Source organism: Callorhinchus milii, unplaced genomic scaffold, assembly GCF_018977255.1.
Source record: "Callorhinchus milii isolate IMCB2004 unplaced genomic scaffold, IMCB_Cmil_1.0 Scaffold8, whole genome shotgun sequence".
Taxonomy (NCBI): domain Eukaryota; kingdom Metazoa; phylum Chordata; class Chondrichthyes; order Chimaeriformes; family Callorhinchidae; genus Callorhinchus; species Callorhinchus milii.
In genome coordinates this window covers 18577160-18602646 of record NW_024704749.1, presented here as the reverse complement: position 1 = coordinate 18602646, position 25487 = coordinate 18577160, and the positions used below count along the sequence as shown (strand labels likewise).

The 25487-nt window shown below is 43.0% G+C and overlaps 1 protein-coding gene across 4 annotated transcripts; it reads left to right on the top strand.

Annotated features, from left to right (window-relative positions):
* Window positions 1-602: 602 nt before the first annotated feature.
* On the top strand, window positions 603-20116 carry LOC103182999 (ectonucleoside triphosphate diphosphohydrolase 8). 4 transcript variants are annotated; one of them, XM_007900202.2, is made up of 11 exons: window positions 603-700; window positions 3144-3345; window positions 11142-11279; window positions 13762-13879; window positions 14279-14429; window positions 15603-15762; window positions 16846-17076; window positions 17947-18219; window positions 18959-19072; window positions 19336-19473; window positions 19622-20116. In XM_007900202.2, the coding sequence occupies exons 3-11, from the start codon at window positions 11154-11156 to the stop codon at window positions 19820-19822; spliced, it is 1512 nt and encodes a 503-aa protein (XP_007898393.1). In that variant the 5' UTR covers window positions 603-700; window positions 3144-3345; window positions 11142-11153; the 3' UTR covers window positions 19823-20116. The 4 variants fall into 4 exon arrangements, with proteins under 4 accessions (XP_007898393.1, XP_007898392.1, XP_007898394.1 ...); XM_007900201.2 differs by lacking the exon at window positions 603-700 and adding an exon at window positions 2682-3000; XM_007900203.2 differs by lacking the exons at window positions 603-700; window positions 3144-3345 and adding an exon at window positions 7975-7994.
* Window positions 20117-25487: the final 5371 nt, after the last annotated feature.

The following is a 25487-nucleotide window of genomic DNA, read 5'->3' as shown; positions in this document are numbered from 1 at the left end:
TTTGATCCCTCACCAGGCTTCGTGACCCTATCACCCTCCACCATCGCCCGGCTAGAGCTGAAACTTTTTGCTATGGGGCAAATATTTTAGTTTTGTGTTTGACACCCGTCAGTCCTGCAATGTCTTATATATGTGTAATAGGAAGCCGTTTGCTGATACCCAGACAAAGGCTTTATTGCTGGCTCGCCGTATGCAAATGCATATTATTTAGGATGTGCCCGAGTGATTGGTGTTTATGTTTATGAGACTGCCGGTAGCGGAAGGTAATGATTGTAATGTTGGACAGATCATGTTTGCTTTGTACAAAGATGGATGCAAATCCATCTGCTGCTATGCTGTCTGGTATAAAATTTGGGACAGAGAGGCTATTGTTACATTACACAGCATTATATAGACTGTACAGCCATTTGGACCAACTAGTACATGTTGGCGTTTATATGGACTTGTCCCTCGTATTTACATTGAGTTTCCTCTTAAATATGTTCATGGTTTCTCTTTAGACCACAGCTTCTGGCAATGAGTTCCACATTCTCACCACCTGCTGAGCAACAAAAAAAGTTCCCCCTAAATTAGCTAGATTAGCTATTTTATATTTATGGGGCCCCTTTGTTTTGGACTCACCAACAGTATATGATGAAATCAGGCATTCCGCTGATCAGACTACTAGGCACAAGGAAAGATAGCAAGAAATCAATGAAAGGTAAGCAATATCATTAAGTTTCTTTAACCTAAAGTTCCTTTAAGTTCCTGGAGTAAACTGGGTGGGTTCACAAAAAGATGGCATTGGGTACCCTGGTCAGAAGTTCTCTCCTCTTTCTTGATTGACTGATAGCAAGGCCCCAATTGATGGTTAAGCTTATGGCATACAAGGTGCATGTCCAAATAGTTCTTCTTCATAGCTGAGCTCCTGGGTGTGCAGCAGAGGGGTTTCTGTTTGCAAAGCCCAAGGCTAAGCAGTGAGGTGGATTTGTGTTTGTTTTTAAATAATGAGGCTGGAGCTTTATGGCTGATGCAAGCCCATCATAGGAGGACCTGGATTGAGCTGTTGTTGTTGAGTAAACCTTGTAAGCGTCATTGGACTTTGGATCCCTATAACAAAAATGTGGCTAGCACGTCACAAGCTATCTTGTATAGATCCTCCCACCATGCTGAAGACAGATGTGTATGGAATAGCTAATGGGGAGACTCTGAGGTTTGGGATGACAGCTGCTGGAAGGCATTACCTAGAGTCCGAGTTTGTGAACACACATTCATATATTGAGAACTTAGATTCTTCATCCTTCATTGGCCTGCCAGGAGCGTAAGTGTAAGCTACTCAAGCTCCGCATCTCCAACTGGTGGAACCATTATTCAATGGGTAGAGATGTGTGGCTGACGTGTGGGGTTTTACCCACAAAGTATACAGTCAATTCACTTTACAGTATACTCTGTGAAGCTCTTTGAGACGTCTCGAAGACGTGATAAGGCGCTATATCAAATGCAAGGATTTTAAGGATATTATTATCTGGGTGAACCCTCTGTGGCAGTCTCACTAGTCTGGTTCCTGAGATGTGGTCAACATTTTCTAATTCATTGGCAGGACCTGGAGGGCCAGAGCAGTCATTGAGGCAGGGATTCTTCCCATTCAGCTCCTGTTAACGCCACGAGCCAAACGCTGATGGGTAGGGTTGTCCTTGCTGTAAAAACAGCAGGAAGCTTGCCTGCCCGTCTTAAATGCAAGTTGCTGGTTGATGAAACTTGCCACAAAGTGCTCTCAATAGCAAACTAAGGGATTTTTTTTTTATCGCTATCCCAAAGCACACTCTGGGGTCCCCAGATCTTGGCAACTTCTACTCCCCAGAATTAGGATGCATCCTTCCGGGAAGACGGGGCATTCCATTCCAGACACCGGAACATTTCCATGTGTAAGTTTGGCAAATACGTGTAACTCTGGTTTAAATAATCTTAAACACTGAAGGATTCCCCCATGTGTGCATGTTCTTGTGAGGAGTTGCAGTGCCAAAGGTCGTAATAAATTCCATCTGCTGGTTTGTGGTAAACATCCCCAGCATCTATTTCATCAAAGAAGAGTGAGGAGTCTCTGACATGCCTATTGCATACATGAGAAATTATCCTTTCTGTCTAATTTATGGCTTATTCATGCACCAGTGTGGTCATGGGGCCATCTCACAAATCCCTCGGTAAAAGTGGCTAATTTTATCGTCTTCCCTCAGAGTAACCATAAAGGAGGCTGATTGTGAGAATGCAGAACTTTTTATAGTTGCGTTCAGTCAGGACTATTCTGCGGTTAACACATTATGCTTCATTAACATTACATTCAAAAGAAATCTTTTAGTGGCTGCTGCGGACTAGCCAAGTAGCATCTATCGCTCTGCAGTTTCTATCAAACACAGAACAAAAGAAATCCACAGGAAAGTGTAAATAAAGCCTGCTCGTACATACTCTTGCCAACTAAAATGCAGAAGTTCCAGCTGTCACATGGAGCTAACTTGCCATTCCCAGTCTTTGCACCCAACTTCTGAAATGTCTCTCAACTTCCCCAATCTCTCTCTTTATTCTTGTGCAATCTTAAATACGTCTGTACATTCCAGCCTTTACAGTGATCAGACGAAAGCAACTTCCTGTTAAGATTTAATACTATGACTATGTTTATGCAGTGCCCTGCCCCATATTACAGCTGGTTCCTGAAAACGAGATAACTGAAGCTCAGCGATTAACTGGATTAAACAGTAATTAACCTGTCAAAACTTTCTGCAGTAACTTTCCCCACTTCACCCTCTGTGTGGGAACTCTAAAGGCACAGTAAATCAATCGACTGGTCAATGTACTAGAGAGGTCCCTTCTTGACAGAAGGTGTATGCAATTGGTTAACAAAAGCCTTGGTTTGATAGGCGGGGGGTTGTATTGGGGATCATCAACCTTTGCTCAGTGACACACGCAACTTGCTGAGAGAGAAAGAGTGAGCAAGCACGAGAAGGAGAGAGAGAGAGAGAATTGCCTGTAAGTCAAATTCTGCTGTTCAATGTTTTATAAATTCTGCTGGCTGATCATTTTCCAGGAAATCTGACACAATGGTGTTGCACTTGATCTAATCTTTGTGGAAACCTGGATACAACATGACGCTGTGTGTATTTACCATTCAGGTTGATAACGTGAAAGGTTTCAAGAGCAGCTGTGGGATTTCAAGTGGAATACTGCATACCTAAAAGAGGACATCAGTTGAGCAACTGCTTACTGCTATCGGTGATGATACCAACACCATACAGAGTAACATTTGATAACCACCTGCAATGGAGATGGGCACAAAATAGAGTAATCTAACAAGGACGCAACTGAGAGGAAAAGGTAAGGGCAGGTCGGACTGGAAGATAATAATAATACTTGCATTTTGCATTTGATATAGCACCTTATCATGTTGTTGAGGCATCTCAAAGCCTTTCACAGAACTGGGCGTTTTGCCCGCAAAATATACAGTTGATTCACAACAGCATATTCTGTAAAGCGCTTTGAGACGTCTCGAAGATGTAATAAGGCATTATATTTGCAGCGCCTTATTATGTCTTTGAGAAATGCAGGGAGTATTATTATTATTTATATTGTAAAGCGGATTGACTGTGTATTTTGTGGGCGAAACGTGCCTGGAGTGAAGCGACTGGTTAGAGGTGTAATAGGAGTAAAGTGAGTGAGAGACTGACTGGGTAAGATTAGGGCAGAAGAGAATTACCATCTTCTCCAATTGGAAGAAATTCGTTCTCCTTAGAGTAGAAAAGGTTAAGGGGAGATTTAATAGAGGCGTTCAAAATTATGGTGGGCTTTGACTGATTCAATAAGCAGAAACTGTTCCAATGGCGGATGGATCTGTAACCAGAGAACACAGATTTAAGATAATTGGCAAAAGAACCAGAGGGGAGATGAGGAGAATTGTGTTTTTTTTTAAAAACACAGAGTGGTTACGAACTGGAATGCACTGCCTGAAAGTGTGGTGGAAGCAGATTCAATAATAACTTTCAAAAGGGAAAGTACTTGAAAAGGAAAAAGTTTATGGGAAAGTTTGGTAGTGGGACTCATTGGATAGCTCTTTCTAAGAGCCGGCACAGGCAAGATGGGCCGAATGGTCTCCTTCTGTGTTAATAATAATAATAATAATAATCCTTGCATTTGATATAGTGCCTTATCACATCTTCGAAACGTCTTAAAAAGCTTCACAGAATACATTGTAAAATGAATTGCCTGTATATTTTGTGTGCAGAAACGGCAGCCAATTGTTTACAGCATTGTTCCGCAAATAGTCGTGGATAGAGTGACCATCCGCCATTTTTTTACAATTTATTTTTAAAGGAATTATTACTGCTGGAAAAGCGATCCGCCAATCAACTAACACCCGGGTTCCTACTTACTGCTGGGTAAACAGAGGCTTGTGGAGTGAGGAAACTTGCCCAGCATTTCGCCCTGCCCGGGAATCGAACCCAGGTCCTCTCGCTTGCAAGGCGAGTGCTCTAAACACTAAGCTACATGACACAAGATCTCAGAGTTCTCACCCTTTTTTCGGCTATGGGGAGTTTCCATTTCTCCCTGCGCTTCCTCCCTATATACACACAATGAATGTGGATAAAATATCTCTGGGTGACTATTGCACAGTATGCATCTAGAGATGGGAAATGCCGTGGTTTTCATAAGAAGATTGTTTTGTTTATACAGCATTAAGGTCTAGTAAGAACATTACTGAGAAATGGTGGAGCAGTGAGGAGAGACGGGTGAGTAAGGAGGAGATTGCCACTGTTAAGCGCTCTGAGACTCTACCCCTCGTGAAGAGCACTATATAAATACAAGGAGAGATTGTGTAGGTTTGTGCCCTTAACTTGAGAGCATATTTACATAGACTTTACATAGACATGCTATTCAGCTGGTGTTTATACTCCACCAGATCTCCACCCACTCCTTACTCCCCCCCCCCCCCCCCCCCCCATTCCCAAATGTATGTGAATAATGTCCATATGCACGTGGATGATCTCACTCCCTCCACATCTCCAAGAATGTTACTATTCTGATTGATTATCTGTCAGACGTCAAGTTCCTGGAAGAGTTGACATTCAACTGGTTTCTTTCTTCGATTGAATATCAAGAAGACTGAGGCTCTTCTACTTAGCTCCTGTCAGTGCCATTATGTCCCCATCCTTTGAACTCCATCCAGGAATCCGACAACCTCACCCCTCTTCCCGCCGCCCACTTTGGTCATCTTCATCCCCCCCCCACCCTCCTGAGCTTCTCTACTCTCCACTCAAAACCCTAACAATAATAAATTGGTCATTTTCAATCTATGACTGTTTGTGGGACATTGCTGTGCGCAATTGGCTGCCGCGTTCGCCCACAAATATACAGTCAATTCACTTTACAGTCTATTCTGTGAAGCACTTTGAGACGTCTAGAAGACGTGAAAAGCACTATATCAAATGCAAGGATTATTATGATTATTATTATTATATCACTTCCTACAACAACAGAATTCTATAGGATGCTTTATTTGGCAGACATCCACTTTGAAATTTCACTCTGTCTTAACCATCCACAACCACAGCAACAAATGCAACAACAACGTACTTCCCACTAGTTCTGACCAAGTAGTGAATATTCGACCTTGAGGGGAGCTAAGCATGTTGTCCCTCTCTGGAGCCAAACGTAAGAAAGTCCATCAACAACAATGGCAACAACTTGTATTTATATAGCGTCCTTCCCGCAGAGCAGCGTCTCAGGGTGCTTAACAGTGAGTCGGGTGGAGGGAGGAGATGACCATAAGCACAGTTGAAAATCTTTAATCGTGATCTAAAGGCGGGTTGTGGGGGTGGGGGCGGAAGGCGAGGGATTGGGGGAGAGAGTTCCAAAGTTTCGGGGAGTATCGGCTGAAAGGAAGGATTATTATTATTATTATTGCGACTCAACCCCCTGCCTGCTGTACTTCACAGGTGACACTTCCATGGCCCCAGCAGCACAGGTTTCATTTATTGAATGGAAGTTTTGATCCTGTCTGTCTAGATCTTCAGACCTGGTCCAAGTCAGATACTTATCCAACTTTATTTTTTTTAAAAAAACAATTGACGCACCAACACTGAGAGTTGGCTGTGAGAGTTGTTCCAAGTATCCTGGGCTCTGTCAGGAATCTGTCACGCCTTTGTTTTCTCTCTGACTGCCCTTTGTTTCTGTGAAAGGTCATTTCCTCTTGATTGTGGAGGCACCGAATAGCTTCCTGAGAAGTGGGAGAATGATAAGAAAAGATAATGACAATCGTCTTGAAGCTTGAATATTAGCTTCTGTATTGTTTGAGGATCTAACACCCGGGTTTCCCACTAAAGGTTTCAAATTTTATCAGCTGCAACTAATATTTTTTAATGTATTTATTGTCCCTTAATACCCTCCAATTGGTGGAACCATCGCTCGATGGAAAGGGATGGGTGCCCGAGCTGCAGACAGGAAGACGGTGGCAATGCTCTTCACGCATTTCATGCTGAACTTTTTTGCCCACCGGGAAGCTCGTAGGGAGTTCCTGGCACCTACCATGCACCTTGTGAGGGATCAAACTCATACTTGTCGGATGTCGAATGACCAACTAGTGACCATCCTCCTTGCAGGGGAGGTAAGCAGGATCTCCTTGGAGCTGAACTGGCTCCAAGGTGACATACCTGACAATGGACTGTGGGAATCGAGCCAGCCCTCTGTGGCAGTCTCTGGTCTGGTTCCTGAGCCAGGCAGGTCCGCAGTATTCCGGGGCACTGCTGATGACAGCACAGGCTCGTCGGCATGACCTGGAAGGGCAGACCAGTCATTGGCAGGGGGCAGGGAGTCATCCCACACAGCTCCTGTTAACCCTGCAAGCCAAAGCCCTAACGGATAGCATGGTCTTAGCAGAGAAAGCAATATCAATGATAATCTATGCGGTTTTAGCTGGTTAGACTCCGGCAGTACCCCCAACGCATACTAAGGGATCCTCAAGCCTTTTCTCTTGTCAACCTGTGCCTAATATTTTCTGGCATTAGGTAATCAGGATGCATCCCACCAGGTGCTTTCCATTCCAACAATCCATCGCTAGGATTTCCATGTGTAGATGGGATACATGGAAACCTCAGCTTGGTTTGGAAACTCTAAAGTATGGGTGATGGGTTCCCGCATGTGTCAAACACCTGGCTGACCCCCCAAAAAAATCCTACATGTAATTTATTTTAGAACCTTGTGCCAATTTGCGCACAACACATGACCTTGAAGTGAATGACTGATTTATCTGGAAATTCATTGACTGGAACATTGAGAAAAGCTTCCTTCTCTTTTCTATTAGCCTAAGTGAATCTTTAACCTCAACTGACAGACAGAATCTTTGTTTACTGCAGGGGATGTCCATCTGGAAGTGCCCCACCCCAAATATTCTCATGAGTTGCCATAAATCAAGAAATATTTAATCAGTGTTATTTATACTGGCTTAAAGTCTTATCTGAAGGATGACGCCTCAGACAATGCAGTACTTCCCTAGTACTCTACTAGAGTGTCAGCCCGACCGTGAGCTGAAGTACTGTTATTTGGCTTTAACCCACAACCTTCCAGCCCAGAGGCCAGAGTGATCTCATCTGAGCCAGTTCTACAGGTTTTAATGACTCATCAATTTGCCTGAAAGGTCACTACTGTAGTTGCAAAGGTTATGATACTAATAATCCTTGCATTTGATATGGCACGTCATCACATCTTCGAGATGTCCCAAACGACTTCACAGTATATACTGCAAAGTGAATTCACTGTATATATTTTTGTGAGCGAAATGGGGCAGCCACGAATAGTCATGGATTGGGTGACCAAATTATTTTTACTTGTTTATTCAAAGGGATTTGAACAGCCCATCAACGAACAACTGGGTTCCTACTTATTGCTAGGTACACAGAGGCGTGTGGAGTACGAAAACTTGCCAAACGTTTTGCCCTGCTCAGGAATCAAACCCGGGTCCTCTCGCTTGTGAGGTGAGTGTTCTAACCAATGCAAACAAAAGCCCTCAAAGTATTTAAGAAGAAATGTGATGTATAGATGAGAGAGAAGAAAATAGAGAGGTATAGATGGGGAACCAGGAAGAATGCAGGCTCAAACTAGTTGGGATGAAATACATCACTTCCTGACTGCGTTGTGCTGGTGTGTCAGCCTAGACTGAGCTCAAAGTCCCAATGTTTCGTCTACAAATACACGGAGGCTAGACTTATAATATATCTTGTGAGTGGGCTTTGGCAAATGGTATGACTCAGGCACCGGTGAGAGGAGTGAGTCTCGCATCTAGACAAAGTTTGTACTGAGGAAATGGGATTGCCCGCAGTTTGTTTCCACTCTGCCTCTGAAGCATTTCAATATGTTAGCTTACATTAAAAGTCCCTTTATAAGTCCAAGTCGCTGTTTTGTCAATAGATTGCAACACTACAGGCATTATTTAGTTACACTATTTGGATGCACCTCATCTTAATAATGGTAATAATTTAGTGATAATTTACAGCTGCATGTTTATTTTGAGCAATTTCTGCCCATCTTTACCACACACACACAACGAGATTTACTATTCAACCTGGTTAATGCCGTCACTGGCCCAATACTGACTCATCTGAGGCTAGCTTGCGTGCCGGGGAATCAGAATTTGCTTTGAATCGCCCACCCATTCACATCAATTTATTGTAACCTAAGCTGTACCCTCCTCTCCACAAACCATGTCCTTCCTCTTGTGGCTGCTGCACAATGTTTAACTCGTTCTCTTAACAGCTCTCTCCCCTCCCCCCGCCGCACCCCAAAAAAATTTAGACCATCACAGAGGGCTGACTCGATAGGCTGCAATAATGCACGTGTTGTTTAACAACAAGTAAGTCTCAGGTGAGTTACTAGTTGCGCAAAAAATAGATTGATTGGAAATCTTATTGTGTATGTACAGGAAAAATAAGGACAAGAAACGCACTCATTGAAATATTTATGGAGAGTTGTGAAATAATGACTGAGGAGCATGATGTTTATAATCTGTATGAAGATAAGATACACAGAGCTGATTTGTACGTAACTCAGGGCCAGTAATTAGTTGACGTCATCAGGTAATAGTCCTGTAGCTCAGTGGTTAGAGCACTCACCTTGCAAGCGAGACACCTGGGTTCAATTCCAGGCAGAGCAAAACCTTGGGCAAGTTTCCTTAGTCCACACGCCTAGTAATAATCCCTCCAAGACAAAACAATAATAAATTGGTCATTTTCAATCCACGACTGTTTGTGGGGATGCTACTGTGCACAATTGGCTGCCGCGTTTCGTCCATAAATATACAGTCAAATCACTTTACAGCATATTCTGTGAAGCGCTTTGAGACGTCTAGAAGACGTGAAAAGCGCTATATCAAATGCAAGAATTATTATTATTATTGTTCAAGTGTGGCTCTTACTACTGGACTGGCCACCAGAGGACAATTATAATAATAATAATCCTCGCATTTGATATAGCCCTTATCATATCTTCGAGACGTCTCAAACCGCTTCCCAGAATATACTGTAAAGTGAATTAACTGCATACTTTTTGTGCGTGAACCGCGGCAGCCAATTGTACAGAGCAGTGTCCCTCAAACACAAACGTGGATTGAGTGGCCAATTTGTTTTGAAGGAATTATTTATTACCCATGGAAAGCCATACAACAATTGACTAACAATCGGGTTCCTATTTATTGCTGAGTAAACAGAGGCCTGTGCAGTAAAGAAGCTTGCTTAAGGCTTCACCCTGCCTGGGAATTGAACCCGGCTCCTCTGGCTTGCGAGGCGAGAGCACCAGCCACGAGACTACAGGACACCACAGGAACGAAGGGCTGGATGTAGAAGTCATTTGCTTTCATTTGCTTTTGAACTGGAAAGTTGCTGATGGCGGTCAAGCCATTGAACTTGACACGGCACAAGACTCAGACTGTACGTTCACAGTCACCACGTTTCACAGTAAAATCCTGTGAAGCACTTTGAGACATCTCGAAGACAACATGATGTCAAATGTAAGGATTGTTACAATATCAAAAAGGGATAGTAAAGAAATTTGCAGAATTTCAGCCGAGATGTGAACATTTCAGCTCTGGGCTGAAGGTGGGGATGAAATTCTCAGTGTGGTTTGGATACTCTTAAGCATCGGTGATGGATATACGCAAGTATTAGATTGCGTAAACCCCAAGGCTGAGAAAGTTACAAGAAAATTCCGCTCGTCTGTCTATGACCTCCTCAAGTCTTTTACAGTCACACAAATAGACTAGAGGATAGGGAAATAATAACAATTGCTAGATTATACAACAGGCAGACTGGGCCTCGGTTTAACATCTCATCTGAAGGATGCCACCCCCAATAATGCAGCACTGCATTAGTATCAGACAATTTTAAAGTCACGACATGGGAACTTGAAGCCAAAACCTCTGACCCTGTGAACTCTGAACCTGTGCCCTCTTGTGCTGCTGAGACACAGATGGGGGCAAGTATGACTGGAGGGTCTTGTAGGTTATTCTATGTTTGTATAAGAGCCTGAATTATTTATTGTATGTATTATTCATGCCTGTTATCGGTTAAGCGGGTTCCCCAGGCTCTGACGTTAGTGAGTGTGTTGTTGGAGCTGGTAAGGCTGATCCCCAGTGTAAGAGTAATGAGCAATGAGAAATAATGAGAAAAACTAAGGCTTTTCGTTATTAAAACGACACCTCAGAGAGTAGCTTTAGAGAGGTATGTATTGAATCCTGAGTCATATTGGTTAGAGCACTTGCCTCGCAAGCGAGAGGACTTGGGTTTGATTCCCAGGCAGGGTGAAAACTTTGTCTTTAACAAAGTTGTTTGAAGTTCAAATTAGCATTTGGCTCCTGCCACATTGCACTTATTACAAATATCTGAGTTAATAATATAATAATAAGAATCCTTGATTTTGACATAGCTCTTTATCACAGCTTCGAGACATCTCAAAGCGCTTCACAGAATATACTGCAAAGCGAATTGACTGCAGTCTAGAGTTGCAATCTAACAACATTTTTTTCTCAACAGAAAAATTGTGGTTTTAGATACTGTAGATCGTTAGATACATGGTGGTAATCTTTTTCCTGTTTAACTCTTGTATATAATTTTTCTCCTTTCAATCTGCAGCTTTTTTTCAAAATGAAGCTTAGTAACACACAGTTTATCACCAGAGGCCTGATTGCGTTCGTGATCACCTCGGGAATAATTGCCTTGATCCTGAGTCTGGTCGGAATTCAAGAGGTGCAGCTCCCTCCTGGAAGAAAGGTCAGTTCATCTATCTAATGTGTGTGACTGTGTGTGTGTGTGTGTGTGACAGAGTTTGCGTTTGTGTGTGAGAGTTTGAGTTTGTGTGTGCGTGTGTGTTGTGCATTTCAGAATGTGAGTGGAGGAGGTCAAAAAGCACAGACCAGAACAATATTTTCAGATACATCAAACTTGATGTTGTTATGGAAGGACAATAGGTTGGGTTTTCTGGAAGGACAAAGGAGCTTTTTCATCAAATGTTTCTTGTGACCGAAGGAATGCAACATGGAACCTCTCTAGGTTATACATTACACATATTACTCTTCTCTCTTGAGGAGCTCTAGGCTTCGTTTTTACAGCTGGAATCGTCATTGGCTGCATTTCAGCCAACCAAAGTTTAAGCGTGACTCAGGCAAGTTCTCCCATTTTTGGATCAACAGATATCTTCCTGTAGTCAGCTCACATTTCCTTGTGCAGTGTGTCCTTATCTAGATTTTTATCCTTGAGAAAACCGTAAAGGTCAGTTATGCGGCACTGTGTTGCAGTACAGAGCTCCTTCCGTGCAGTTGAGAGGATGCTTATGTCACCATCGGACTTACAAAAGGTTTGAAACCGAGATGGGAGTAAAGTTTTGCTGTAACTTTTAAACAGAGGATTAAAAAGCTCTTTCAGCGGGGACTGTCTTTCTTACTCCATACTGATGTCAATGAGGAAACCCTTTTGTTTGTACAAATGTCAACAAGCAATCATCTGTGCCTTTCGCATTGTCTCCAAAAAGTGTCTGTACATTGTAGAGCAATTGAATTACAGAGTTTGCATGTTAGCCACTTATTGTCATTCTCTAAAAAAATACTCCTTTTATCTGGTGTGATGAATAGGCAGAAAGCCTCAAATATCCTCTGTGGTTACGAGAAGCTTCAATTCCCAGGGCTTCTAAAGCACTTCTAAGGCAAGACATTTGGGACTCAACAACAGTAACCAATTGTTATCTGCTATTAGAGAATGAAGATTGTAGATCCTCATGCAAAGCTATTTGCAGTTTGCTCAGTGTGCACCATGTGCTTCGTCTCACCATTGGTGGTCAGGATTTTAGCCTGTCTTCCACTCTCTGGAAGTCCATCCCGGAGTTCGCCTCCCTCCCTCCCTCCCTCCTTCCCTCCCTCCCTGCCTGCCTGCCTGCCTGCCTGCCTCCCTCCCTCCCTCCCTCCCTCAATCATCTCATCCAATGTCCATCTCAAGACCTACCTCTTTGACCGCTCTTTTGACCAGGGATTGTGTGTCAGGCTGGCTCAGTGGTAGTACTCCCACCTCTGAGTCAGAAGGTTGTGGGTTCAAGCCCCCAGGTAGGGATTTGAAATCACATGGTATAAGCTGACACTCCAATGCAGCACTGGGGGTGAGGTATAAAGTGACTTTATGATTGTGTCCTTTCCCCAACATTGAAGATCTTGTAGCATTGAAGATCAATATAACATTAAGCTTTGCAACCTGGATGTAATCTGTGAAATAATTGAAGCGCGTGATTTGGTGTGACGGAAAATCTACCCCCCAACACACACTGAAAATATCCTCCGATTTTATACCTTGGATTCATCACAGCTTCACAACCGAAATGATATTTAGTAAATCATCACTGGATTTAAACTGTTTCATAGACAGTTTATAACGTCCTTAAATTATTTCCGTCTAAAGTACAACACATTAAATGATTAATTATTACATGAATTACATTAATAAGTAAATGATAAATTGTTGGGTGTTGTTGATTATTGAAGTAATAACTATATTTGTTGCATTTGTTACAGTACCAGTAACGTCATAGTGTTTCAAAGTGCTTCACAGAGTTTTCTGTAAAGTGGAGTGACTATCTATTTTTAGGTAAATGCAGCAGCTAATTTGCACACAGCAGTATCACACAAACAGCCATGAAGTGAATGGCCACTTTTATCTGAAGTAATGCTAGCAAGGAGACTGGGAGAAACTATCCTGTTTTTAAGTAGTGCCAATGGAATATTTAACATCTTGTATTGTGGGTGAATAAGGCAGCCAATTTGTACACAGCAATGTCCCACAGTAATGAAGCGAGTGACCATTTTTATCTGGGGGCTTGTTGGCCACAACGCTGGGAGAGAGAAACTCACTTCTCTTTTTGAATAGTTCCTCGAAATCTTTAATGTCCACTTGAACAGGCAGACAGGAAATCAGTTTAACATCTCATCCAAAGGACAACACCCCTTAAATTCTTTCTGTCTAAAGTGCAACACATTATACGCTTAATGATATTAATAAGTACATGATTAGCAATTGATTGATCAATAGTTGATAATCATTGTACAATAATCAATTCGATCAAAGTTTGGGATATTCAATGCAGTGCTCCTCTAATACTGGACAGAATAGTACCAAAAAGAACATAGTACATGAAGGATAACTGAAGGAAGTGGAGACTGATGATGAGGAGCTGGTGATTGCTGACTAACTCTAGTCTCTTTCCTCATTGTAGTATGGAATGGTGTTTGACGCAGGATCAACACACACCTCGATATTTCTTTACCACTGGCCGGCAGATGAACAGAACGGAACTGGAATTGTCAGTCAACTACACCACTGTGAAGTAAACGGTATGCACTTCTTCAAGGGTATATGGATTGTCCAATGTGCTGAGAAAGTCAATATTATTTCAACAGTGCAACTCAATGGAGCTAGAATAGAATCAAACCCAGATGTTTAACAAGGTACTTACACAATTTGGGATAAGATATAGAGATGGTATCAAAAGAATCGATGGGTCATTGGAATCCTAGATGTGACTTGCTTATCAGATAAAGCTTAAACGCTTTTCACTCGTTGTTTGCACAGAAACAGTACACGTTGATTTGTTTGTTTTTACTGTTAACATCATGCCTTCAGATACCCTCCCACCCCCACCCACCCCTGCCTATCCAGTGCCCTGGGACGTCTTTCCGATGTGAAGGGCAAGTGTAATTTGTTGTTGTAACATTGGGTGAATGTGGTTGCAGGTCCTGGCATTTCGGGTTATGCCGAGAATCCACCAAAGGCTGGAGAGTCGCTGAGACCCTGCTTGGACAATGTCTCATCTTACATTCCAGTCGAGAGTCAGAAGGAAACGATTATATATTTGGGAGCAACAGCTGGCATGCGTTTACTCAAGTACAGTACTGCATCTATATTTATTCTTTTTTATGGATTATTATTATAAATGCTGCACAAACAGGGAAAAGATAGACTGAGGGAATACATGTCTCATTCCCTCCACTCATGGACTTGGCCTCACTCACCCTATCACCAGCTCCTACTCTCTTGCGGTCTATACATCCTGTTCCTTCGTTGTCTTTGGAATCTAATTCCTGGTGATCTCTGGATCTTATTCCCATATGGTCTGTCCAGAGCTGTTGAAACTCTTACTGGGGGCATCAGGGACTGTGGGAAAAGCATTTTTTAAATTATTTCGCTTAAAACTCTTACTTCAGTACAAGAAAGTTGCCATTTATTGATGCTGGAAGCTTTCTGAAGCAGAGTAATGTCTTTATTCAGCTCCTGTTAATCCGACAAGCCAAAGCCATAACGGGTAGGATGGACCTATCTGGACAAGCACGAGGAAAGCTTGCCAGATGGTGCTATCAATGGTAAGCTATATGGTTTTAGCTGGTTGGACTCCAGCAGTATCCCAACGTACACTCTGGGGTCCCCAAGTCTTGGCTCAGCCAACCAGCACCTAATAGTTTCCGGAATTAAGCACGATACATCCCTCCAGGAAGAGAGTGCGCATTCCATTCCAACAATCCATCTCCTAGGTGGGATGCATGGAATTCTGAGTTTGGTTTGGATACTCTTAAGCATGGGGATGGGTTTCCACATGTGTCAGACACCCGGCTGGCCAAAACAAAATATTTGAGACTGTCCATCCAGATAAGAAATGCAATATCAAGTTTACATCTGGCCAGTGCTGAGTTCATTGCTCTGAGTTGTGTAAGCAGTATTAGATGTTACATTTGGTGCCAGTCTGGCTCAGTTGATAGCGCTCTCACCCTCCAGAAGGGAGTTTATCGATTTCCTGGGCAACAATTTCTCAAATAAAATAACATTCACTTCATTATATTACGTGGGCCACGGCTATGTACAAATTGGCCGCAGATCGTCTAATAAATACAGTCATTATAGTATACAATAAATCCTGTAAAGCGCTTTGAGAAGTCCAATTAAGCGTCTGTACCATCAGGAGAGAAACGTTTCCTGTTTTGTCAGATTCTCTATCAAGCAAGAAAGACAAGATTTGAATAACCTTCGGGTATATTTCTTTCCCTCCCCCTCCACCAAAAATAGGATTCAGAATGAGACAAAATCTGACATGATTCTTGAAGAAGTTTCGAAAACAATCAAATCCTATCCGTTTAAATTCCAAGGAGCCAGGATCATATCTGGGATGGAAGAGGGAGCATATGGATGGACAACTATCAACTATCTCCTGAACTCATTTATCAAGGTGAGAAATTGTCCATTTCTGTGAGACTCGAGACACTTGCTTTATTCACACTCTGCATCTATATAGCTAAGATACACTTCTATTAGGTAAGGTGTAGCTTGTAGTGCTGAGGTTATCGGTGATATCATCTGCAGGCATGTTCACATATGTGATACCAAACCTTATCTCTCAGCTGGACTATGAGGAGCGATTAGGTAAACTGGGCATGTTCACGCTGGAGAGAAGAGAAGGTTAAGAGGCGATGTGTCTTCAAGATTCTAACGGGACTGGATAATTTATCTTGCAGTGAACACTAGAACCGGAGGACATGGTCTGCGATTGAAAGGGGGTTAAATTCCGAACAAATCTGCGGAAACACTACACTAGTAAACATATGGAACAGGCTCCCTAGGTGGAAGCAGAGAGTGTTGATTCTTTCAAGAACAAATTAGATAGATTTCTGTTATGAAATAATATCTTGGGATACTGTATATACTTTTGGACATGCATTTGATTGCCAGGGTGGTGAAAGGTGAACTGGATGGACCTTGATCTTCTTTCGCCTTGCAAATTCTTATGTTCCCCTCGATTCCAAGACCACAGTTTTTCTGACTGATGTCTGACATAAAGTCAATGAACTCTAGGTTTCTAAGTTTTAGGGTGGGCATTCTGGAAGGCTGAGATAAAATGAGCCAAAGAGATTTCTTCATCCAAACCAATCTTGTGGAGAATGAGCTGCTCTTGTATAGAATGAAATTCGGTCACTTTCTGCACCCTCTCAGGAAAAGGTATATGCTTCAGACCTACAGAGAAGGATCCCATTTAAAGGTAGGACTCGGAGAGCACCCAATGAGAGCCAAGAGGATGGAGTTAGCTGCTGTATGAAACCGTTTCCCTCTGGGGAATTCGTTACACATTTGCAAGAAATATAAAGTAAAATTCTTATAACTGAAATATTGCTGATGAAAGGTTATTGCGCTGAAACGTTAACTCACTTTCCTCTCTCCATAGAAGCTGCCTGACCTGCTGTGTGTTCCCAGCGACTTCTGATTTTATTACTAAAATATTGTTGTTGGAATTCTTTTTCTCCCCCTTTTGATCCAGTATTCTTTTGATGGTAAATGGACACACCCGGAGTCTGCTAACATCCACGGAGCCCTGGACCTGGGGGGAGCTTCCACTCAAATAACCTTCACTCCAAAAGAATCCATTGAAGACAAGACCACAGACGTCAGATTTAAACTTTACGGCTACAACTACATCATCTACACCCATAGCTACCTCTGCTACGGCCAGCAGCATTTCAAGAAGAAGCACATTGCAATGCAGCTGCAGGTGCCGTGACCTTTGTTTACTGAGATGGCTAACTCTGTGACTCATTCTATGCCTTGTAAATGAGGTGCAATTGATTGTAAGGGTGACTTTTCACGAACGTCATGGAATGATCACACCACAGCTGCCTGTCAGTCTCGCTGAGATGGAAACGCTCTCACCTTCTGAGTCAGAGGGTTGTGTGTTGAAGCCCCACATTGGGACTTTGAGCTCACAGTCCAGGCTGACAGAGCAGTAGTGGGTGTGCTGTGCGACATTAGTGGAGGTGCCGTCCTTCAGAAGTGACGATAACACTAATAATAATAATAATAATAATCCTTGCATTTGATATAGCGCTTTTCACGTCTTCTAGACGTCCCAAAGCGCTTCACAGAATATACTGTAAAGTGAATTGACTGTATATTTGTGGGCGAACGCGGCAGCCAATTGCGCACAGCAATGTCTCACAAATGGTCGTAGATTGAAAATGACCAATTTATTATTGTTTTTGGTTTTGGAGGGATTATTATTAGGCTCTGTGTGGAGTAAGGAAACTTGCCCAAGGTTTCGCCTTCTGCCTGGAATTGAACTCAGGTCTCTCACTTGCAAAGCGAGCTACAGGACTAAGTCCCTTATGCCTGTTCTGGTGGATTTTAAAGATCCCACAGCATTATTTGAAAAGGAAAGGGAGTTTCTTCCCGGTGTCCTGGGAAACAATCCCCCACATAAATTAGTCAGTCATTTTATGTATCTTTGTGGGATATTGCTCTGCTCAATCTGCCTGCCATGTACGCCTACGAATTTGAGATGTCTCGAAGACGTGATAAGGCGCTATATCAAATGCAAGGATTATTATTATTGCCTTAATACTGTAATGTCACTTTGTCTCGACAGGGGAAGAACTTGACAGATCTCATTGAGATCCCCTGTTACCTGAAGGGATTCAAGTCCAACATGACTCTGGATTCCATCTTTGACAGTCCTTGTACTTCAGATCAGAAACCCTTACCTTATGACGGAACCCAAATTATAGCTCTCGTTGGAACAGGAAAACCAGGAGAGTGTCGCGAAGCAGTGAAAACGCTCTTCAACTTTACTGCATGTGGGGGAAGCCAGACGTGTGCGTTTGATGGAGTCTATCAGCCGCCAATAAACGGGCCATTCTTTGTAAGACATCTTGTTCAACTTGGTTTTGTTGCCTGCGAATGGGTCTTGCGCTCCTGGGCCAGACAAGGGATGGCGCTAAAGAAATCTTTTGGTCAGCTGGATGTCTGACAGGTGCAGAAACCTATCACAATGCTTAAGAACAGGAGGTTTCTTAAGGAATATCACCAACTGATGCCATGGTGTACCATAGGTAAATTAAGCAAGGAGAGGGTGAGCCTCCACTTTTCCGATGTCAATATCCCGGCCACATTTATTTATATAATTAAACTTATGCCTAACTTGTCACACCTGATAACCCGTCATTGAACCCTTTTCCCAGACAAATTATCAGGAGTTTACTGTATATTGTATCGTGTATAGAATGTAAAGAAGTAAATCTAAATGCTGACACAGCATTAATGATGAGTCCTGCACTGAATTTGTGACCTCGTTTTCTTCTGTTACCTCATATTCTCAGAAGCATTTGGACGTTCCCTCCGTTTCACCGTCGGTGGCCGCACGTTCAGCCACTACACCCCGAAACTCTGGAACACTCATTCCTCTGACCTCTGCCTTGCCCCTTTCTTCCCCATCTTCAGGACGTGCCTGAAGACCTTCCTATTCAACCGTACCTACGGTCACAACCCCCCCTGCCCCCACCACCATCCTGGCACTGACGCTGCACTGATGGGGCACAATATCAATGCAAGTTGTTGTTGTTGTTGCTGACTGACTGACTCGCGTTTTCCTTTCTCCTCAGGCCTTCTCTGCATTTTTTTACACCTTCGATTTTTTTAATTTAACCTCAGGAAACCCTTCGCTGAGCACTGTAAATAAAACCATCAAAGAATTCTGCTCTCGAGAGTGGCAAGAGGTGAGGATTTCAGGCACTGGTGAGCAGGGCAATCTCTCCAGGGTAGAAACAGGGTTAGTGTATAGCTACCTGCTTGTAGTAATTCTCATGCTAAGGATGCCCAGGTTTGGATGGTTGGTTTAACCATTCTGATATTTTCATGTTTCCCATCTTATCCGGATAATTTAAACTGCTTTATAATTATTCCTGCTGATAATCCTCGCGACACCTAAACCACATTAAAACGCCTCATTAAAATGAATCCAATATTTGGGCTCTTGCAGGTCAAGGCAAGCTACCCAAAGCAAAAGGTTAAATATCTGCAGAATTACTGTCTCTCTGCAACCCAAATCTATACCTTGCTGGTTGATGCCTATAATTTTGACTCCAGGACATGGAACAATATCATCTTTCAACAGAAGGTAAGACTATTTGCTGCAGGAACAGGTCACTCGGGACTATTCAGTGAATGAGAAGCGGGTTTCTCTCCTGGCCGACAATCCCTCCTCTAAAATCGGATCCCTGTGACCGCGATAGTTTTGCTCATGTTTTCCCTTGTTTCTATGGCAGGCTGATAACACTGAAATCGGCTGGACCCTGGGCTACATGCTGAACCTCACCAACATCATCCCATCAGAAATTGCAACGATATTAAGTGGTCAGCCGAAGCCACTGTGGTCCGCCTCAGTGTTCTTCATTGGGTTAACAGTGGCTATGGCCTTGGCCATGGCAGGTCTGCTGCTCTTGCGCCGTGGCAAGTCAGCAGTCTGAGGTAAAGGCCAAAGCCAAGGCTTCCACTCACAAACACCAGCATTTTTTACATGTTGTTTTCCTACTTTTATGAATATTTTCTGTTGCTATCTTCCCGCCTGTGGGTATAACAAGCGTAATTGTTGGCATTCACTCGACGCCGTCCGTAACTGCTCATTGTTTGTGAATTGCCATCTGTGTTGGCTTGAACCTGCTCGTTATAGAATCTTAATTTGTGATGTTTTTGAAGAAATATTGGCGGGTGGGGTGGGGGGACAAGGTTGGAGGATATGAAATGATTATCATGATGAACACCATCACAAGGTGCAGAATTTGTGCAATTATTTACTGGCTGGCGCCAGGCTGCACTGCCTGGCGCCAGGCTGCACTGCCTAATGTTAAGTCACTTAGTGGTCAATCTGTTGCTCAATCCCCAGCGCTCCCGTCATCCATCTTGTCCTTTGTTCAGAGCTCAGGAAAAGCTGGTGAAATCTATCGTCTGTCATTTCACACACACAAACACACACACGCACGTGTGCTTCACTTTGCGGGCTAAGCTTACCTAATTTTCTCTATTACTCTTTGCAAGCTTCCTGGGTCCTCAGTCCAACTCCTGGGGTCTCAATGAGAAGGACAGGCAGCGTGTGCGACAGCCATGAAGCCAGTGAATGGGCAATTGTATTTGGGAGATTCGTTGACCAAAGCACCGGGAGAAACTGGTGCCTTGGGATCTTTAATATTCACTTTAACAGCCAGAAGGGACCTCAGTTTAACATCTTATCTGAAGGTCGGTACCTCCGATAATGCGGTACTCCCCTCAGGTTCCCTTCACATATATCGGAGAGTGGAAAGAGTGTACATCAGTGGAAACTTCTCATCTGCTTCCCTCACCCAGGGAAGCCTGTTCTTGGCTCAGCGCCTCTCAGAATTTACATCAGTGGTGGAATAAACCTATATCACACACTCGTTGCACTGGTAGCCTCCTCACCAACCCAGGAAGAACGCGCACACGACAAAAAAAACATTTAGTAACTCTCATCGCTTTTTTGCATGCATATGCAGCAATTAGGAAAATCACATTGAAATACATCATGCACTCGCAACTTGATAGGAATATCAAGGGGCCCTCCTCTCTTGCCCCCTCCTTCCCCGAGGAGATGTGAGCTTTCAGGCTGACCAGCAGGTTTTGTGTGAAATGTCACTGTAATCTTCCTTTAGGCAGTTTGATACAACCCGCGGTTTCTCTTGTATACATAGTAATGAAATGGGGGGGAAGGGGTAGCTTTCTGATATGCACTCCAAACTCATAGGGGGTGGGAGGGGAAGCTGGGTTGATTGATTCATATTTGTTTAGTGTAGCTATGAGTTAAACAAGATAGATGACCCCCTTCCTGCCAATACAATTATTACGCAACTTAGATCGGCTTTCAAAATGAAGAAGATGAGATGCGAATAAGGACTTGCAGAATTGTCAAATTGTCTAAGTCGTAGCCAGACAACTAGAGGGTTACTCGTAACTGCCTCCAAAGACTCAGGGATCCAGATGTACTCAGATATGATGTCCAGGAACTAGATGTGATGCTCAGGACTCAGATGCTAGAATTAAAAAGAGAATGAAAGGATAATTTTGCAGCAAAATTCATGAGATTTTGGGGTTCCCAAGAGAGAAGAACTTTTCCTCCTTTCCCTTCAAAGCTTTCAAGTAAAAGGCTTTTAATCGGCTGGTGCCTGACTGCAGAGAAGAAGGAATGATATCAGAGAAAGAGAGCGAGGAATGTAGAGAGAAAGAGAGAGACCTTCTGGGGAAAGAGAGTAGGAGGCACGGCTTTAGAGAAACAGAGAGAGAGAGGAAACACAAAATAGAGATAGAATGTGACAGAATGAGAAATAAAGAGAAATGACTCGTGAGAGCAAGCAACAGAGCGAATTCAAGACACGAGAGAACGCAACTTCAACTAGAATATCTATTTTTGTAAAGTGAGAGAGAAAATGTCAATGGAACAAATTGGTGAATCTTTTAAACAGGAGTTTGCTCTTAAAATGTGAGGTTAAAAGGGAGACAATCTCTTCCCCTCAGTAAATAATAATAATAATCCTTGCATTTGATATAGTGCTTTATCACGTCTTCTAGACATCTCAAAGCGCTTCGCAGAATACGCCGTAAAGTGAATTGATTGTTTATTTTAAGCTGTGAACTAAACCTTGCTTTCTAGCCCAAGTTCAGGAAGGAACAGCTTTGGGTATAAAGACTCTTTATGCCCATTACTGGGAATGGGGAAATCGCCCTATGATTTGGAGAAGTGTAATCCTTTTTAACTGCACGTTTGGATTGTATGGATATTCTCTGGGCATCCTCTGTTGGTGACAAATCGTACTCATGTGATATATGTTGTTTGTAGCAATGCTATTTAATTCTTTATCAAATAAACCTATTTTGGGGCTCAGTTGGTCTCTCAATATTTGCTACTTTCCAAAAGTGATGGAGTGAATAGACAGCTGGGGTGATGAGAACTTCTTTTGACAAGGAAGTTTTAATCATAGAATCACAGAATCATACCGCACAGAAGGAGGCCATTCAGCCCATCGTGCCTGTGCCTGCTCTTTGAAAAAGTTATCCAATTAGTCCCACTCCCCCGCTCTTTGCCCCTAGCCTTGCAACTTTTTTGTTTTCAGGCATCTATGCAATTCCCTTTTCAAAGCTACTATCGAATCAGTTTCCACGACCCTTCAGGCAATGCATTCCGGATCAAATCAACTTGCTCCGTAAAACAAAATTCTCCTCATCTCCTCTCTGGTTCTTTTGCCAATTATCTTAAATCTGGATTTTCTCTGGTTACCGACCCACCAGGCAGTTCCGCCTTATTTATTCTACCAAAAACACTCATAATTTTTGGCACCTCTATTAAATCTCTGCTCAACCTTCTCTGGGCTAAGGAGGACAATCCCAGATTCCCTAGTCTTTTGGCCAAAAAGAAGTCTCATCATTCACACTTCTACCACAACCATCAATGCTCATGTTGACCTGGGGACAGGTAAGAGAATCACAGCCCTTCAATTTTGTACCAGCGAACAAGAGGCAAGGCGCCAGAAACCAGCAAGTAAGTCCGGAACAACGAGAAAGAGAAAAAGATTCCAAAAGAACAGTGAGTGGACTGCAGCCTTATTTTTTCTCTCTTTTGTCATTTTTACCTTCTCCCCCTCTCTAGTTTGAGACAACAAGGGGCTAATGTAATGAGAATTCTCGTTAACGATATGTAACGCAAAGCTCACTACATCAGCATGTGATAATAATAGTAGTCCTTGCCTTTGATATAGCACCTTATCACGTCTTCGAGATGTCTCAAAGCGCTTCACGGAATATACCACAAAGTGAATTACCTGCGTTTTCCACACCACCATTAAGCAGCAAACTCAGGGCAACAGAGAGCTGGTGGTGCAGCAATGCCAAGAACTCGTGGCACTGAAAGAGTTAAGGTGAAGATCCTTTTGATTGTGCATCACGTTGTACTCATTGGTAGAACTTAGCTATAAAAATTAACCCAGACAGGAGTCTATTTCAAGTGTATTTATATTTGCAGTATTTAGCCAAATCCTCACATGAACATCTGACCTCTTATCAAAGTAACTTTGCAATATTGCAGGCGAGAGAAGGACAACCCAACCAAGATTTCCGTCAATACGCTAGCGAAACAAGATTATCCGGACAGGTACAGTAAAGTTTATACATTTTAATTTCTACTTTAATCTTTTGGCTGTTAATAATTTTCACTGCATTTGACACTGTGACTCCCTTCACTTCAGAAGGACAGGATTCACTGTAGAGTGCAGTGATCGTGCATTCTGTAGGCCAACACGGCGGCCCACTTGTGCACAGCGAAGTCACTTCAATAGTCACAAAGTGAATCATCAAATGTATCTGGGGCATTGTTGGCCAGGACACCGGGAGAAAGAAACTCCCTTCTCTTTTCAAATAGTGCCGTGGGATCTTTAACGTCCACCTGAACAGGTGGACGGGACCTCGGTTTAACATCTCGTCACCTCCAGCAATGCAGTGTCCCCAGCACTGAATTGCAGTGTCAGCCGAGATTGTGAGTTCAAAGTTCTGACGTGGAGCTTGAACTCACAAACTTCTGACTCAAGTGAGGCAGGCTGACACATGTATATTCCCATGGATTCATTTTCTTCTTCAGTGCTCTGTCGTCCATACCATTACTGAACTGTCACAGACATGACCATATTGCGACTGGAGGAGGAGAAATAGAGAGTTTGGAGGGGCAGTGTGACATATTAGTGCGAGCTCACGATAAAGGAGTTTTTTTTTCCCGCCATTGTTCTGGTCGGTAATTATCCAGATTATTTGTCCTCATGTTATCGCTGTGCACAAGTTGGCAATTGCATTTGCCTATAAATCACCTATAATCACCTCTCATGAGCTGCTTTTCGATACTTTGACGTTTTAGGCTCTATAACAAATACAAGAATGATTATTATTGTTGTGTTACAGCACAATACAATTTGGTTTTAGATAGCACCTTCCAACTTCTCAAAGCACTTAACTGCGTATTAGGCTATGGGGGAATCACAAGCCAAGCCCAGTCCAGATCTTCACCCAATTTCTACATGTGCACATACAAGAAATTATTACCCCCAGTTAGTGATGTGCCAATCGACTGACAAGCTGATTTCTACTTACTGCTCGGTAAACAGAGACGTGTGGAATAAGGGAACTTGCCTAAAGTTTCGCCTTGGCAAAGAATACACACAGGAAAGATTTGTGGACAGTCTCACTCTCTTTTGTCTGTCTCTCTATCTCTCTTTCTCTCAGTTCTCTGCCTTAGATATTAAGGCATGGCAACAAGTTCAAGGTACATTGTTGTGAGAATTTTCACCTGCTTCGCTCTAATCTCTGGAGTTATAGCCTTGACATTGAAACATGGGACACTCAAAAAGGTGACTCCTGTCAAAGAAACCAAGGTCAGTCTCATGTATAAAATGCAAGTAAATTCTACTTAAAGGTTTTACACTCCCATTCCCCAGTTTTTTTCCCTGTCAATTAATAATTAATAATAATTAATTAATAATTAAATGTGATAATCCTCACATTTGGTATAGCACCAATACCAAGGAGGATAGCGTTTCAAAGGATATACTGTAAAGTACACTGACTGTGTGTTTTGTGGGCAGTAATACGCACACACCGTGCACAGCCATGAGTAGTATAACCTGATGGCAAAGTGGTTTGCTCCATGTCCCCGGCCCTATCCTTCCCACGATTGGTGGGTGAGCTTTCAACAATTCTGGCCCTGCTTTCCGAAATCCATCTCAGAGTCCCTCCCACTCGCCCCCGTCTCACCTCTTTCAAAACCCACTTCAGGGGCAGGGAGTCATCCACTTAGCTCATGTTAACCCTGCAAGCCAAAGCCATAATGGATAGGGTGGCCCCAACTGGACAAGCAACAACAGCAACAACAACAAAATTACATTTGTACACAGCACCTTTCACGTTGGCAGGACATCCCAAGGCACTGGCCAGTCAGAGTTTCGGACGCAAGCTGGCGTTTGGGATCGGGGAGGGTGGAGGGCATTGGGGGAAGTAAGGATTTCGAAAGCACGGTCGAAGAGGAGGGTCTTGAGATGGGTCTTGAAGGAGGCAAGGGAGGGGACGAGGCACAGGGACTGCGGGATG